This window comes from Larus michahellis, chromosome 1 (assembly GCF_964199755.1).
Source record: "Larus michahellis chromosome 1, bLarMic1.1, whole genome shotgun sequence".
NCBI classification, from domain to species: domain Eukaryota; kingdom Metazoa; phylum Chordata; class Aves; order Charadriiformes; family Laridae; genus Larus; species Larus michahellis.
This window is the reverse complement of record NC_133896.1, coordinates 84589565-84606624: the sequence shown is the minus strand read 5'-3', so window position 1 is coordinate 84606624 and position 17060 is coordinate 84589565. Positions and strand designations below refer to the sequence as shown.

The following is a 17060-nucleotide window of genomic DNA, read 5'->3' as shown; positions in this document are numbered from 1 at the left end:
AGACACTGAAACAGCAAAATCTCTTTGGCCGATTAGAGTATTACAGGTTAATATCTAGACCTAGATTTTGTTTCATTATATGCTTTGTACTCATGAATTATGGAATGACTCATGGTAAATTAAGAAAGATGATGTTCTTGAGGTGGATATCAGCAGATATGGGTTCAGTTCCAGTCTCTGACAAGAATTTACCATTGCCTTTGGGCGATCCACATTGTATCTTTCTGTATTTTATTTGTAAAAGGACAGTAATTATTGCTTCCATGCTTTGCTTGTATTTTTCCTTTAAAATTTGGCCTGGGGCTGTTTCTTAGTGCTTATTTATAAAGGGCCTAGCATAATGGGATTCAAATATCAGTTGGGGCTCATAAGTAACGCAAAAATTCACCATAGCACATTGGATTTATAATTTTAGAATTGTTTGTTTGTTTGGTTTTTTTTTTGAAGCTACTATGTTCCTTGAACAATGGAAGCGTTTACAGATGAGATTGAGTTACTTCTGGGATCTAACTGGACTGGAGGAAGAAGAAGTAAGTTTCCTCTCCCTGTGCTAATTTTCTATATAAATTTTTCTCTATGTGAAGATATGCACTGATATTTAGATTTTTCATGAGTGTTCTCCAGCCCAAAGCAGTTCATAGCTGTGTTTTTCTAAATGACTATAACTGATACAGTTTTGAGTACTGATGTATCATTAAGGAAATCATCACCTGTATCTTACTGGTCAGCACTCTAATTTTAATAATGTTGAAAAGGATTATAAGATAACAGCAGATCATTCTTTGCTGAAAATGCCCATATGCCATTGTACAGAGTGCAGTAACAGAATGATACAGAATAAATACTTTGCCAGATAAATGCTACTTCATTATGTATAACAAAAATTCTCTGTGACAGTGGTTGTAACACGTCAGGGTAACATAAAATTTGCATCCAGGCCTGTGCTGCATAGACGATACCTGAGCTCTGGGTACTCACCCGCAAAAGCTGTTGCAAACAACAAATGAGGTTGGTTTCTTGGGAACAATTTTTAAGTGCTCTGCAATGAGCCCGTGCAGCTTTTAGCTGTGCCTGAGTTGATCGAAAAGTGAGACACACTTGTTTATTAGTATTTATAATGTCCCTAAATCTGTTTTTAGTCCTGTTCTTAGGCATTGTTTCACATGTCATGGCCTATGGTCTGTTTAAATTACAGGCACTCACCAGAGGTCTGACTAAAGAGAGTGCAGTTCGTAGTTGTAAATATCATACTAAGGACAGGTAGACTTTGGAGCTTCCATTACATATCCCTTTGCAATAGATGCTGACGTGGCTCTAGAGTAGGGTCATATTCAGCAATTCAGAACTGTGGCACTTAGATTCTCTTTTATTGTTAACGGTGAGCTGAGTACCTGTATGAAACAATTCAGTGTGCCTTGCTCTCTTCGGTGACATAATAAAATGTGGTCAGTTTCCTGGAAGGTGAGTTGTAGGCCTACTTTGGTCTGATGGGAGGATTCGAATCCATTTCTTCATGTTCCAGCACAGTTTCTTAAACAACAGCCCACATACAAGCCTCCAGCCCTGCTACGTGAGCTCAGCTCAAACAGGATGTAGAGTGCAAATAACCTAGAAGAAAAGTAAACTGACATCATTAACTTCATGATGTAGCATGGTGATAATGTTATTCAGACAGACTCCAGTTGTGCGGCCTCCAGTAGTTCTCTTCTTCCATCACTATCCCAAAAGGTAGCCTTTAGCAATGTCTTTAGAGTAAGGGAGACCTCCCGAGTATTCCTTCACTGATGACTTGACTACAACCTCCCCTTTTGCCTCATGCTTCTCAGATTTTTCACTATTCTCTATCCAGTTATGATGTGGGTGATGCTCACAGTATAACCCAGTACTTAGAGTTTGTAAGTTGTGATGCGAACCAAGTGCATCAGCTCATCAGAAATTACTGCTTGTCCTATGTGGAATGTCATACTGCTCCCTGGGAGAAAAGCAATTTTGTACTAATTCCAGTACACACTGAGAGGCTGGAGAGGAGACTCTTGGCTCTGCAGCATACTTGACAAACCCATCAGATTTTACTGAATTTCAAGTTCATCACTTGCAGTATAAAATCCTAAGGTTTAGCTCAATAGTTGCAAAATGCTGTGAAAGAATCTATAGATTTGTGAGGTCCTGTGATGAAGAGCTCTGTAGTGGTCAAAGTTTGTGGACAGGAACTGTGGGATCAGCAAGAATCCTTTGTTTATGACAAGTGAAGGAGTGCCAGATACATCTCAGCACAGGCTGACAAATTAGGAACATAGAATCATAAAAATGAGCCTGGAATGGACCTTGAGGGGCCATCCCTTGTGCGTGGTAGGATCAACTCTACTTAAATCATTATGAAAAGATGTTTGTCTAATTTGTTCTTAAATAAATCCAGCAGTGGAGATTTCCCTTCCTCCCTCGGCAATCTACTCTAATACTTATCTATCCGTTCTGCTAATAAGCTTTTCCTAGTGTCTAACTTAAATCTCCTTGCTAAATGTTTGGTTTTTCTTGTTCTTTCTTTCAAAGATAAAGAGATTACCTTTGTTGTCTTTTCAGTAAAATTCAATATAATATCATATCTCTCTGTCACCCTTTTTTTTTAAGATGAACTAACCTCTGCGCTTTCATTGTTCTTAAATATTTTTCTAGATGTCTGTTTGTTCTTGTTGCCTTCTGGACTTTTTCTAGTTGATCTATCTCTTTCTTGAAGAATAATGCTCAAAATAGATATGCCCCTTGACCTGACATCTTAAGCAAAAAGCCGCGCACTGTCTCATGTCAGCTCTTGGTACTTCAGCAAAAGTTAGATCATGTTTTTTTCGTCTTCTATCCATTAAAATCTTAAAGATGAAGATAAGTTTGTTTGTAAGACAGATATTGGCAACATGTTTTAGTGGTGGTGAAGTCTTTCCAAGTGTTGAAAATTATGTTAGAAAATGGAAAATTGTGTCTGATCAGATTGGGCCAGAAGAAACGAGAAATGAAATGCACAAGGTCACTTAACAGAGCAAGACGGAAAAGGAAGAAGTTCAGAAGGTTTACAGTTTTAAGACTAGATGGATTTATGTTATTTATTATTAACAATTTATTTTAGAAAGGGAAGTTAAAGAATGAAAACAGGGAGGAAAACAACCATAAAAGTCGAAAAGCTGAGAGGTACATTGTGAGAATTATATTGAAATAAATGCCTTCAGTGTAATTTTTGTGGACTTTTGACTATAAATTTTTCTTTTCTTTAAAATTACTTTCTTTAAACACACTGGGACAAATCTTTTGCTTCAAAAGGGTCACATGAGACATTAATTTAGTCCATTTATTTGTAAATATCATGGCAACGGATGTCTCAGAAAGCAGACTCCCTAAGGCTTGCATACGTATTTGCAGCTGGCAACTGTACAGACTTAGAGGATTTACGTTTGTACATCTGAAATCCGCAAAAATAATAGGTAGCATTGATTACTAGACTGCAATTGAGCAACTGATAACTAAATGCGAGAGGGAAAGAAAAGAAACGAAACCAGACCAGAATCATGAAAACAGATAAAGTCTTGGAAATACCTTGAATAAGCACTCAACATGTCATGCCATAGATGTGGCTTTGTGTAGCCCAATCAAACAGGTTGTGCATTTGTTTGGTTTTTTTTTTCAGGTTGTGTAATAAGGGATATAACCATCCATTGAGCAGGGGTAGAGGTGAGAGAATCCATACCCCCTTCTACCTGTGAAGGAGCTGGTGAAGAAGTACTGAGGGACTGTAATTAATGATTTAGGCAGTAGAAACTATTGACCTCCCATGAATCTTCAGAAACCCAGCATGTTACTGCTTTAGGTTTTGTGGGTGGAAGAGATTTTACCTCATTTTACCAACAATCCTGTGTAAACTGAAATAGAAATGCAATTACAAAAGATGAAATCTTAGAATTTGGAGCCAAACTCAGAAGAATAAATGGGCAGAAGTCCACACTAACTGAAATGCCAACAAGTGGAAGTCTTATTATTGTTCAAATAGTCATTTTGTTATACTGTTTCAGTACAACAGGGAGGAATCTAGGTGTCTGTCTTTATTAGAAACATGTTTGGTAAGTTACAATTTTAAGTTAAAATCCTGTACTCTGTAAAAGGTTTGTTAACTTTTTTTGAAAACTCCCAAAGTCTCATTCCTCCTTTTGCTATTTGATGACTTCAAAAAAATATGTTATTGAACCTTTAAAGGGACACTTTAAGATACGCTGTGGATTATTGCTCAGTTAAGATAAAGTAATAAGGAAGGCAGAGTGGGTAAGACACTGGATGACATTTAGTATGTTTACAGACACATCCCATTCTCTCCTAACTTGATCATGGTTTAACTCAATCTTTACTACATTTTAAAAATTTGTTGTGATCTGATTAATTGGATGTTTTCACATTGTCTTCCACCTTGCAAATTATAGGAGCAGACTCCTTTTCTGAAGTTCTAATAGTGTCTACAAAAACAGTCAGTATAAGACATTTTTGTTTGCTTAAAAAATGGAGGAGTGAAAAGCAGACTCTAATAAAATAACCATGTATTCACAGATTTGTCTTCTTGGTAAAAGAGTCTTCTTGGATTTATGGTAAAAGGGTAATGTGTAGCTACAATATTTTGTGCTGTCTCAAATCTCTGCTTTCATGCTCACTACATCATCCTGTTTCTTGTTCCAATGAGATCTTTGGTTTGGGTTTGTTTCCAAATATTTTTGATCTCTTTCTATGCTTTTTTTACTACCTTTTCTTGGGTTTCACCACTCCATCCAGTGAATCTTCAACTTCATTAAATTCCCGTTAACAGTAATTATTTGATGATCCTAGGATAGCCCTTATCTTCTGGACATGGCCTTTCAACATTTGACTTAAGTGCTAACTTTAGGAGAATTGAGAGTTTAGGAGAGTTTAGGAGAATGAATAGTTGGGGAAGGAATGTTGAAAAATGGATGTTATCCCACACACCTTAGGGGAGACTATTTAGTACCAGCTGTTGCTCCATTAAAAAATTACACATGAAGGCACACTTTAAACATGTTTTAATTCATAAACTATAAGAACCAAAACAGGTGATAATTCCTTTGCTTGCCAAGAAGTTGGTAAAGATATTTGATTACATTTTTATCATTCCAAGACTGCTGATCCAGAGATGTGTCACAATATGCTGGGGCTCTAGATAATTTTTCTCTTTTATTTCTCTTCTACCAGACGCATCAACATGCTTTCATTTCCTTTCTTTTATTCTTTTTCCATGATGATGACCTCCTGTGTCCTTTCCAGGACTGAATTGTCTACAAGCCTCAAAGCTGTTTGATTCCTTATAGGTAATCTTGATTCCTCAAGATGTTGTGATGCGCCACTCAAAGGCTGGGTCTCCTGAGGTGGCATGAGTTCTTTCCTCCTGCAGTCCCCTGAGTTCAGAGAAGAGGGTCATATCTTCTCCTTACAGAATCACAGAATCACAGAAACTTCAGAGTTGTAAGGGACCTCTAGAGATCATCTAGTCCAACTCCCCTGCTAAAGCAGGATTGCCTAGAGCACATTACTCAGGACTGCATCCAGGTGGGTCTTGAAAGTCTCCAGAGAAGGGGACTCCACAACCTCCCTGGGCAGCCTGTTCCAGTGCTCTGTCACCCTCACTGTAAAGAAGTTTTTCCGTGTATTTGAACGGAACTTCCTATGTTCCAAGTTGTGCCCATTGCCCCTCGTCCTGTCACTGGGAACCATTGACAAGAGTCTGGCACCATCCTCCTTCAACCCACCCTTTAGATACTTGTATGTCATAATAAGGTCTCCCCTCAGCCTTTTCTTCTCCAGGCTGAAGAGTCCCAGCTCTCTCAGCCTTCCCTTATAAGGGAGATGCTCCAGTCCCTCAATCATCTTTGTTGCCCTTCGCTGGACTCGCTCCAGCAGTTCCCTGTCTCTGTTGAACTGGGGAGCCCAGAACTGGATGCAGTATTCCAGTTGTGGCCTCACCAGTGCAGAGTAGAGGGGGAGAATGACCTCCTTCAACCCACTGGCCACACTCTTCCCTATGCAGCCGAGGATTCCATTGGCCTTCTTGGCAACAAGGGCACATTGTTGGCTCATGGATAATTTACTGCCTACCAGGACCCCCAGATCCTTCTCCTCAGAACTACTTCCCAGCAGGTCCACGCCTAACCTATACTGGTGCTTAGCATTCTTCCTCCCCAGGTGCAGGACCTTGCACTTGCTTTTGTTGAACCTCATTAGGTTCTTCTCTGCCCAGCTCTCCAGCCTGTCTAGGTCACGCTGGATGGCAGCACGGCCCTCTGGAGTGTCGGCCACCCCTCCCAGTTTGGTATCATCAGCGAACTTGCTGAGGATACACTCTGTCCCATCATACAGGTCATTAATGAATATACTGAACAAAATTGGACTGAGTACTGACCCCTGGGGGACACCACTGGTTACAGCCCTCCAACTAGACTCTATGCCGCTGATCACAACCCTCTGAGTTCTGTCACACAGCCAGCTCTCAATCCACCTCACTGTCACCTCATCTAACCCATTACATTCTCTGGTGTAAGCGCAGAGATGGGCAGTTGTTTGAAGTGTGAAGCTGTAGCGGAGGAACTGGAATGGGCTCTTCCAGCCTGTGCAGAACAGCTCTCTACTGCAGTTGTTGCCCAGGGCAAGGTCATGGCATGGATGATGGAAAATAGGAGATGCTGGTGGAGGAAAGGAGCAACAGGGAGGAAAGTCTTGCTTTCCAATAGTTCTCTGCCTTGATCTACTGCATCCTGTATCTTTATCCCGCACTGCCTCTCTAGAAACAGGGACCACCTCCAGGCCTTTTCTTCTTCCACTCATCCTTCCCAGTCACCCAGGAGATCCGGGTGGGTAAGCAGGGTTTGCCAGCGATGTGCTTCTTGCAGAACAGGCAAGAGATGGGGTAAGTGTAGGGTATCTTATACTGCCAGGGAGTGTGTTCTGAGCGAGATGGGTATGAGGAGGTGGGGAGGGACACCCTCCTCACCCAGAGTCTCACAAACCCTGTCTGCCTTTTTCAGGTCCCCCAAAGTCACAGTACTCCCTCTCCCAGCTCTTTCATACAAAGGTCTCTTAGACAGCACTGTTTTTTTCTCAGCCCCGTTTTCCCTCCCCTCTGTCCTCCTCTGTTGCACCTAAAATATCAGTTTTTCTGTTCACCTAAGATATCTTGGGCTGATTCAGTGTTAGGTAAATTAGACACGCTGAAAACCTCCAAGATTAGCCTGCTATTGGTGTTAACAAGGAGATCAGAATCTGGTCCTAGTTCACGCTGTTGCTTCAGGAACCTCAGCACCACATCACTATGTAGTCTCTTGTGTGGGAAAAGAACTTTCTTTTTAAGGAAATGAGATTTTTCTTTTAAATTTAAAATGCATTTTACATTTACTCATATGTATGAATGGAGGCTGCCATTTTTTTAACACCAACTGCATATGTAAATAATGTGGAAAGGTGTTAAGAAACTCTTGTTTTAATGAACTAGATTTATTTAATGAATAAAGGGGGATAACTGTCATTTATTCTTCTGTAAAGTCTTTTATTGATAGGTCATTGTTATTTGTTCTGTGATTTTTCCCCTGGTGTGTCATTGACACAGGAAGATTGATCAAGACTAAAATAAGATGGAAGGAGAAGTAGCTCTTCTCTCAATCTGCACGAAGTACTAAACCCAGTGGAAGTTATTTCTAAAAGTACTTTTGAAATTGGGAAAAGCATTTAAAATTTAAGAGCAATAGTTTGTGATATGTTTTTAATGACAACCAAAATTGCCAATTGCTTAAAATGAAAGCAGAATTTCAGAACTCATCATATTTCAGCAGAATTGTTTCCTATTCTTTAGTTTTCTTTAGGCTTTTTTAATTTGTCTAATTTCCTTCATTTTCACATGCATATGGACACTTATGAGTAGTGCAATATTGCAAACTCATGCCTACAAAAACTCTCCCACATTGCACCTATATCAAATATGTGATTATGTGGTGTGAGACAACATTTTATTGATACAAGTTTCAAATGACCTTGCTTTATTCATTACTTTCCAAGAGCACGTAAGATTGTGGTTTTTTCTAGACTCATCCACACTTCTCTGGGTCAGAGGTATAGAAATAACGCTAACCCTTGGAAAACATAAGGACTTTTTTTTATTCTTCACCCTGACTTCAAATCAGTAGAGCACCGTTGACTTTTTGATCTCATCCTCCTGCTGCCATCCTAGTCTGCTACTTCTGCTGAAAGATTAAAAGCTGCATAAAATGCCTCAATAGTTCACTGATACCACTAGGTAGAGATCCCCTCCTTACTTTCATGCTACTAATTATATTGTCACATCCATCACCTGAACCTACTGTGGAGGAACCTGTGGAGAAGTAGTTCCAGAAATAAAGTGGACAGTTCTTGTGTTGGAAGGGACCAGTTAATTTGGTAAGTTTTCACATAGTACGATCAGGGCATTGGGCAGGGGAAGAGAAGAATGTGTGGGTTAGGAAGACCCTTTGAGCAATGGTGACCCATTAACTCAGCTCATCCGTAGCATGCAACTTCAGTTACAGATTGCAGCTGCACAGCAGCTTAAGCAAATCTAACTCTACGCTATCTGGGTGCTACTACCCCAGCCATGCAGTCTTGTTCTTCCTCTTACATGCATGCTGGCAATCATACAACGGAGTGGTGAACTGTTCAGACAGCTGGTACAGCTGAAGGGTAGCTGAGGGTATGAGGAATAGGAGTTGTTTATCGTGCAGCTGCATATGCACTGGTGTCAGTGTAAGGACAGAAATGGAAATGTGTGGCTAGTGCAAGGTGGCATTGAGTCTGAGAGTATGGAAGCGCAGGCTTAGATTGGCTTGCACTGCTGTGAAACTCAAGCTATTTAACTGAAGTCGCAAGTATAAAAGCCTTTGACTATAAATTCAACATTTGTGTTTGTTTCAAATAAGTTGTTTTCATGAACATTCCTGGCTGTAAATCCGGGCATTGGGATATTTATGGGAAACAATTAAAAGAGGTACTGGTATGGCTGAAACAAATTAATAAAGACTGAACAAGTATTTATGGTCAAAGATAGATTTTTAGTTCAGACTAGCTAAATCTGTATTTATCCGCATTAGAGAGGAGCCAGTGCTATAATCTGGATCATGGTTCAACTTGAAAAGTTCACAAAGGTTTGGGAAGACAGTGGTTGATCAGTATATACACATTCTGAAACCAGATAATTCTGGATATTTTAAAACTTTTGTTAGCTTGCCTCTGATATACGTGCCTTAAGATGTTTTAGGAAGCGTACCTTAGAATGCTATATAGAGTTCCATTGCTTTTACCTGGTAAATTGGGTTACCTGTAAGTGGTGTCTTCTGGGTGCACAGAGGCTGAAAGAAAGAAAACAACAGGGAAATGAAAATTCCAGATATATCATAAATAGCCAGTGCTGTGTGCCACCACAGGCAAGTGTTTCCACTATTACACATTATGATACAAAAAAGGAGAACAGTGCCCAAGGGAAAAAAAAATTAATTCTTTAGGAATATTTCTTTGGAGAAGGGGTTCCGTGCATATATAGTGGCTAAAGAGAGGGTCCTAATAGTAGACTACGACTACTCAATACTACCATAGGACAACTAAAACAAATAAATGTAACAGTGTTATGCACAGACATTTTAAATTTTCTAAAGTCCAGGTAATATTTTATCAAATTAGAGTAATAAGGTAAGCTGGAAGTTGTTCCACTGACAAGCTGGATGATGCCCATTTTAATGGGCTATCATCCAACTTTACAGCTGGGTTTCTTCTTTATGTTTGTCAGCTCATTTATTTCAGCCATGATTTATCATGCAGTAAAATAAATAATTTTAAGCAAAATTTTCAATACCACAGTTCAAGGGACATCTGGCTTCACACGATTCCACCTACTGGAATTGTAGGAAGCATAAAATAGGAGTATTTAAATGGGTTTGATTTGAATTGAATAATGAACAAAAATAAATGATGCTAGATTCTGCTACAGTTACCCACAAAATGTGATAATCTTGACATTGTAATGTCAGCATTTGGTTGTTTGGTCCTAGCTAAAGAACAATTAAAAATCTGAGGCCAAATTTCAAAATGTAGTTTTGCAGGTAATGCTCTGAAGCACTACTACTGTTCTTGCTCAGTGGGAGTAAACAAAGGCATTACATTTATATATCTATCTGGGAAGTATCTTTCAATAATATATCTTATGGTTTCTTTTGTTTTAAATACTTCAGTTTTCTGTTGCTTTAGAATAGCTGAGTTCCTGTGTACTTGTACAGTGGCTTTTGTCTTTTGTCTCCCTAAACTTGTAATAAAGTTAGATGACTTATTCAAGCTTTTGTTTTAATTTTACATAAATCACATTTATTGTGCAAGTGATTTGGACTAGAAAGATTGTGACCAGCTACCAGCGATCCCTTCATACGTGCTGAGATATAAAAGTACTTTTCCTTGGATGAGCATCCCATTACTAGGACAGTCTAAACAGATCATTGGCGTGAATGGCAGTCTCTTGCTTAGACTTCTCCCCCCCATCCACTGTGTCATCATCGTAAGAAACAGAGGGGTTTAGCCCCTGATTTTTAATTTGCAGCAGAGAACAATGGGGACCTCCGTTCTGTTCATTCCAGGTTTCCATCTTGGTTTAGGGCAGCAGCTGGGTTATTCCAGTTCTCATTTTGTAGAAACCTTCCTTCCTACCGGCGTGCCCTGCTTTGTTGCTCTGCTTGTGTTCAGCATATTAGGATAAGGCTGTTCAATGATTTCGCAGTGTTTTCTTGACTGTCCTTAAAGTGTAAAAATGAAGCAGTAGGTTGCCTTATTTTTTGCTGATAGCTCCTTTCGTCTGTTAATCTGGGAGAGTTTCTAATGTTCTACTTTTTCTTAGCAATCCAAATGTGTTTGTCATGCGCACTTTGTAAAATTTCATTATCACTTTCTTCCTAAATCAAAGACAAATTAATGAGAGATCAGTCTGCATTATATATTCTTATCCAACTGGATCATTACCTACACCGCCTTAATTTGCAATGTATAGTGGATACACATGTTGTATGTTTGAGGCAAATCCTGGAGACCATTCTCAGGGAAAATTCCCACTGACGTCAATGTGAGTTTTGTCTGAGTAAAAATTTCATGATCTGGCTCTTTGTTTTCTGGATGGAAATTATCATTTTCTACTCTAAGCACTCATTTGGCCTCAAAGTACCTTGGCTCACATGGTTTTCAATAAGTGTCTGGCAGCTGTACTGGCAAACTTCCAGCATCGTGGGATTCATATTTATCCCTACATGGACATTTGGCCTTCTTCAAATCATCACAACTATTTCTAGCTTATTGTCCTAACTGTAGAACTCTTCCCATTTTCAGACAAAGAATTGATTCTGAATCACACTCTTTTTACAGCAGAGTGGAATCGTTCCTTCACATACATGTATATATGATCAGCATCAAGTATCTCTAAATCTGTATTGTAAATAAGTGTTTCATGCAATATACTCATAAAAAGAATGTATGTATATACACACGTGCATTCCAGGAGGCACTGTGGTCTGTTCAGTCAAGGGTAAAATGACTTGGCAGATTCAGTGAAGACGGATCAAGTAATTTTCCAGTCCAGATGTAGGTGTATGTAGTGCAGTTAACAGGACATTGAAGTGTCTTACTAGGAAAACTAAAAATAACTTGACCAAATTTGAACAGAATATGCACTCAAACCAAAACTGTCAATAGCAAAAAAGTAAGTTGCAGTAAAATGTTTTGTTTGGCATTTTATTTTCTCACTCTGTTTCCTTTTAAGCTAGTTTTCAAAAGTTTCTCTGACCTCTGGCAGCTGCCCCTGGTGTCCCAGAATGCTTTGCTTAGCAGAAAGTAAGAAAAAAGGAAGAAAGCCAGTTCAGCTCTGCAGGTGCTCCCATGGTGTGATTAGATCTCCTCAGTTTCTTACAGCTTCATTTCTCTCATTTCCCTGCTTTCATCAAGCTGTCTCCTCTCATGTATCCATCCATGCCTGATGCTTTCATCCTTTCTTTATTTAAGTCTAAAGATGTTTCTTCCATGTGACCTCTGAACCTTATCTAAGGAAGGTGATACAAAGTAATGCAAATAATAAAGCTAGTGAGAACCAACAGAACATCAAGATATGTGCATTGGCCACAGCATCTTTAAACACTTACTGTTGTATATTTGTCTTTCTTTTCCCTGTCCTTCTTACAACCATTTTTGCTGCTAATCAACTTTAGTAATGTCAGAGATTACCTGTGTCTCATTATTTCTTGGAGTTCCACATACACTCAAAGCACTTTGTAAGTAATAACAACAGTGACCCTTGTGACAAGAAGTACTATAGTGATTCCTGAACTTCACTCATTGTGGTATTGATTTTTATGTGAGGCATAAGTAATGTGAGAGAACTTGGTGATGTAGAGTGTCACACTTGCATGCTTAGAACATGTTTTATTAATTTGAATAGGACATGAAATTAAAAGTGTAAAACAAGCTGTCATGCGAGCAGTTCCACTATATTTGTTTGGTATAGCATTGTAGTGGTGGAGTCTCAGAGGCATAGCCGTACTTGAGCTTTAGAGAAAAAAAGTTCCCTAAAGCCTCCCATGTTAGTACCAGAGTCCCTGGGAGCAGCAGAAAGAACGTACCATTTGTGGGACTGCCTTTAGGGCAGGTATACTTATGACTTGTTCATAGAGTTCAAAAAGATACAGAAATACTAATTTAAGGCAGTTATTTAAATGACAGGGTGCTCACATACCTGTTCAATCCATCAGGAAAATCTCTCATGACCAGGATAAACAATACATTGGAAGTCTCACTGTGTCTATATACTGGTGTACAACAGAGAATGCTCAAAATGGCGTCTGATGTAGTGAAAATGCTACAGATAACAGAAAATGAACAGCACATGTGTCCCTGAGGAAGACTGCAGAAGTTCCATGCAACCCCTGTTCTATTGTCCATGAGGATTAATTTAGGTTTTTTAAATTGGCTATTGGATTCATGAAAAAGTGTTAGTAAGTTGATTTTGTGACTGGGCTGACAGGGATACGTTCTAATTATACAAAGGATGGATGGTATGACCAATGCCATAGGAATAGTGTTTTTCTGGGAGGCATCAAATCCAAATTCCAGGCTCTGAATGAATTCAGAACTTGGTGGGAATGAGGAGATACATGGCATTTGTCTTTTTTGTGAGATGCTTTTTTTTAAAATCCTGGCAAGTTTGTGCTACCATGCTTAATTTATGCTTTAATTTGGAAAAGAAAAATATAATTTGCGAGTATACCTTGAAAGGTTATTGATAGGAGAAACTGTGCCAGATCCGACAGCCCAAGAGAGGTGAGGCAGCCACAGCTCCATGTCCCCAGGTCCAACCTGTAGTGAGGCTAAGCACGTAATCCCAGTAGACACAGATACACACAGCACACACATACACCACATGTGCATATATACCTGCCCAGCCACACAGATCACACAGAGGGACACAGCAGGAACACAAACACAGACCTCAAACAAAGACCTCATCCTGCACGTCTCCCTGGGTGAGCAGGATGGAGGTCTCTTAATGAGAATAAATAGATGCACATATGTACAGTACAGATCCCCCCAGCAGCGGGGCTCACTTCATCTGCCCAGTAGCTGCCCCTGGGCCACAGTCTCCCTAGTTGGTGGCACTCAGAGACTCAGAGGTATGAGCCCGCAATGCTACAGCCGCTCTCTGATTGCTCACTCACACATAGGTCATGCTTCCCCAGAGCTGGCTGGGACTTCCCTGGTCCCCTAGAAGCCAACGCACCCTGGTCTTGACTGTGAAGACACACACACAAACTTCAGTGGGTTACAATCATAAAGACCCACAGACCTTGTAGTCTCTCTGGCAGTTGGCTGGGACTCCCCTTGTCCCTCTGATAGCCAACTCCACCATGGCCTCACCCTTAAAGACACACACCTCCCTGGCTCCCAGAACTTCACCTACTTGCCAGCTACTCCAGCTTGATCTTCACTAGTGCTTACATACTCAGTCTTGCACTTGCTCCAGTTGCTGGTGGTCACACCCCCATACAGACCAGCAAACTATTTCATGTGACCGGCCCTTTATATCCCCTTAGTCCTCTGTTTTCCTATAGGTCCTCCCCAAGTGTCATAGATCCCTCCCTTCTCCACATTTGGTTCCTCCCTTAAGCATCACATGACATGCGATCCCTAAATGCTCTTCCCCTGTACCCCATAATGTATCCCATACCTCTAGGCAGGGATCCCCCTAATCTGTAAAGTGCTGTGCTGTTGAATTATCTTGATGGCTTGGATCATGCATAAATGACCAGATTATTTTTTTCGTTTCTCTTAATCATAATCACACATATGGTTGTTTTTTTTTTTTCTTTTTTCAGGAGCATCCCAGACCAGAGTATGAAACCAAACTGCTGGAGAAAAAGCTGAAAAATAAAAGCATCACGACAGAAAATTCAAATGAAGTAAGATGCAGTTTACTCTTTTCACTCACATTGGATTTGTGTTTCATTATATTGTGATTATCTTTTTGTCTGTCTCTGATGGATAGTTTGCAAAAGGTAATTTTTGGTACTCTTAATCAGCCTTGTCAATTGCTTGCTCGGGGTCTGGTGTTATGCAGCCCTGCAGTGCCATTGAAAGGCTTTGGTGTCACCACTTTGCTAGCCCTGCAAAGTAAAGCAATATGCATAGGAATATGGTTGACAGGTGGTTCGGGATCTAATCTGTAGAGTGACGAATGATTAGTAAGATAATCACCTCAGGGATTCTTATAGCAGTGACCTCGAATTTCAGTACTTTGTGGACAATAAATAAAACAGCTTTTATTAAAGTGATTTCATTTGTATAGGTAACATTGGCATCTTTAGTCATGTCACAGTTACACAGTTGTAAAATTTTGATAACATTTCCAATATAAATGGAAAAATAATGAATGGTATATAAATTTTAGATTGAAGTGTGTTTAGGCTTTCTATGGCTACTTCAAACCTAAAACCAGCACTTTTTTTCCCAATCCCCTTTTGTAAAATGCTGATTGAGGTCTATTTCCTAAGCAGTCATAAGTCCCTGTAGACTTTGTCCATTAGGCTTGCTTAATCATTGCTTATCTCCTGCATGCCACATGCGCCAGCAAAGCCAGAGCACTCCAAACCCATGTCCAGTTTCCAGGTAGAAGGAAGCAGTTTAATTTGTTTTAAAACTGAGAACCAGTACCTGAAGTGGAGAATACTCCTGCTTTCAGGTTTGGTCCAGCAAATTTAGCCTTGCAGCTTATGAAAGAATTTCATAAGAATTCATAAGAAATTCATAAGAATCCCTTTCATCGGCTGATCACCATCAAGATTGTAAAGCGTTTCCAGTGAATCTTTCATCTCAGTGAGACCGCCTCTCACCTGTTGGGCCCAACTGAACTCCACAGAAGACAATGGAAAGATTCTTAATTACTTTAATGGGCTTTGGATCTTGCCCAATATGAGCAGGGACTCTCACATAGCAACATGGGGAGGTCTTCCCTTACACATTAAACAGTTCTCTAGGCCTTCTAAGTGAGGGATCAAAGACTGTAAAAGGCGGATAAAGCAGCTGCTGCTGTTCAGCTTTTTCTGACTTAAAGTAAGTGAAATCTGAAAACAAGTCAGCGATTGATGCTGTAGAATAATATACTTTCATAGCCATGACGCAGTGTTAGATGATTATGTTGCTTTAATGAGACACAGAAATTACAGCGTTATAAATTAGAAATTAGGGTAAGAGAAAGCAATGAAAACTGCTAAGAGTGTAGGTGGAAAATGAGAAACTATGTAAAGATCCAGCACTGTAAAAATGAGAAGAATTCCTTTCAGACATCAAGAAGGGAAAGGCTTTCCTGGAATACTTTTTCTGCAATTACTTTTTGTGTCAATGTGGATGGAAAAATAGCACTCAGAAAGAAAACATTTCCTTCAACTTTTTGGGGTGCCTGTATGCAGACTTTCTCCAATGTCCTTATAGGAGACAAAAATCCTATTTTGGAAATTGATGTAGGCATTTTGAACTGCAAACCTCCTGATTTTTAGTAATATTTAATTCTGAAGTAATCTTGAAAAAAAAAAAATTCATTAATTGAGTAATTTAAGTATTTTCTGGAAAAGTTTCCCAGAGTCATCTCAATCTCTTTTCTAAACATCATTAAAAAATAAAGTACTTTGACATTTGCCATCAGTTACTCATAGGAAGCAATTATTCATATCACAGAACATTTCATTTGGGTTGATTAAGGTAAATTTCTAATAAATGCATTCATCCTGCCAACTTACTGACTACCATCTCTCCCCAAATTACTGAAATATATTCCCAAATTCTGAACAGTTTTCCATTAGTCAACATTTTGCTTACTAATTGTGTTGCAATCCTCTTTTTTTATTTCCCTCAAATTCTTTGCGGCAAACAGCACATTAGTTTGGGTTTCAAAGATGTATTGTTCAGTGGTTTGCACCTCAATGTCTTATGATATCATAAGGGTAAGAAATGTTTGTGTGAGACCTGTTGAAGAGGAAAAAGGCCAGTTCTTTAATTGAACTGTTATGTTTAATGTAACAGTGGAAATGTACCATTACATTTTGCTTTGGAAGATCCTGAAAAGTTAGACATTAAAAGTGATGAGTATTTAAGAGTTTTTAATCTTTTCTTTTTCCTCCTTCAGATGGCTGTGTGCTATACTCATTGCAAGACCTGCATGGCAGGTTAATATTAAGGCACAGGTTTCTGTGGGGTCTCTGGCTCAGTACTTCTGTCTTGTTGGGTGGAAGCCAGGGTACAGGATTTTGTCATATTAATAGTGCAGATCTAGTGTCTGGACAGACATCAAAGTAGAGGTCTCTCTGTAGTTACAGATTCAGTCCTAATTTCTTGGTTTTGTATGAATACATAGATGCCTGTGAGGTCTCAGTCTCACCCTATCTCGGTTGATAGTCTAATGTCATGGCATAAATCTCTGTGAAGTTCTCGCC

At 39.5% G+C, this 17060-nt stretch overlaps 1 protein-coding gene across 1 annotated transcript in view; it reads left to right on the top strand.

The window, feature by feature from the left end:
• Positions 1 to 17060, top strand: part of ANO2 (anoctamin 2) — a 184287-nt gene that overhangs the window by 76918 nt on the left and 90309 nt on the right. Inside the window, exons 13-14 of the mRNA XM_074572779.1 lie at positions 448 to 530; positions 14451 to 14534. Of these exons, the coding sequence (XP_074428880.1) occupies positions 448 to 530; positions 14451 to 14534 (167 nt within the window). The remainder of the gene's footprint in view (positions 1 to 447; positions 531 to 14450; positions 14535 to 17060) is intronic.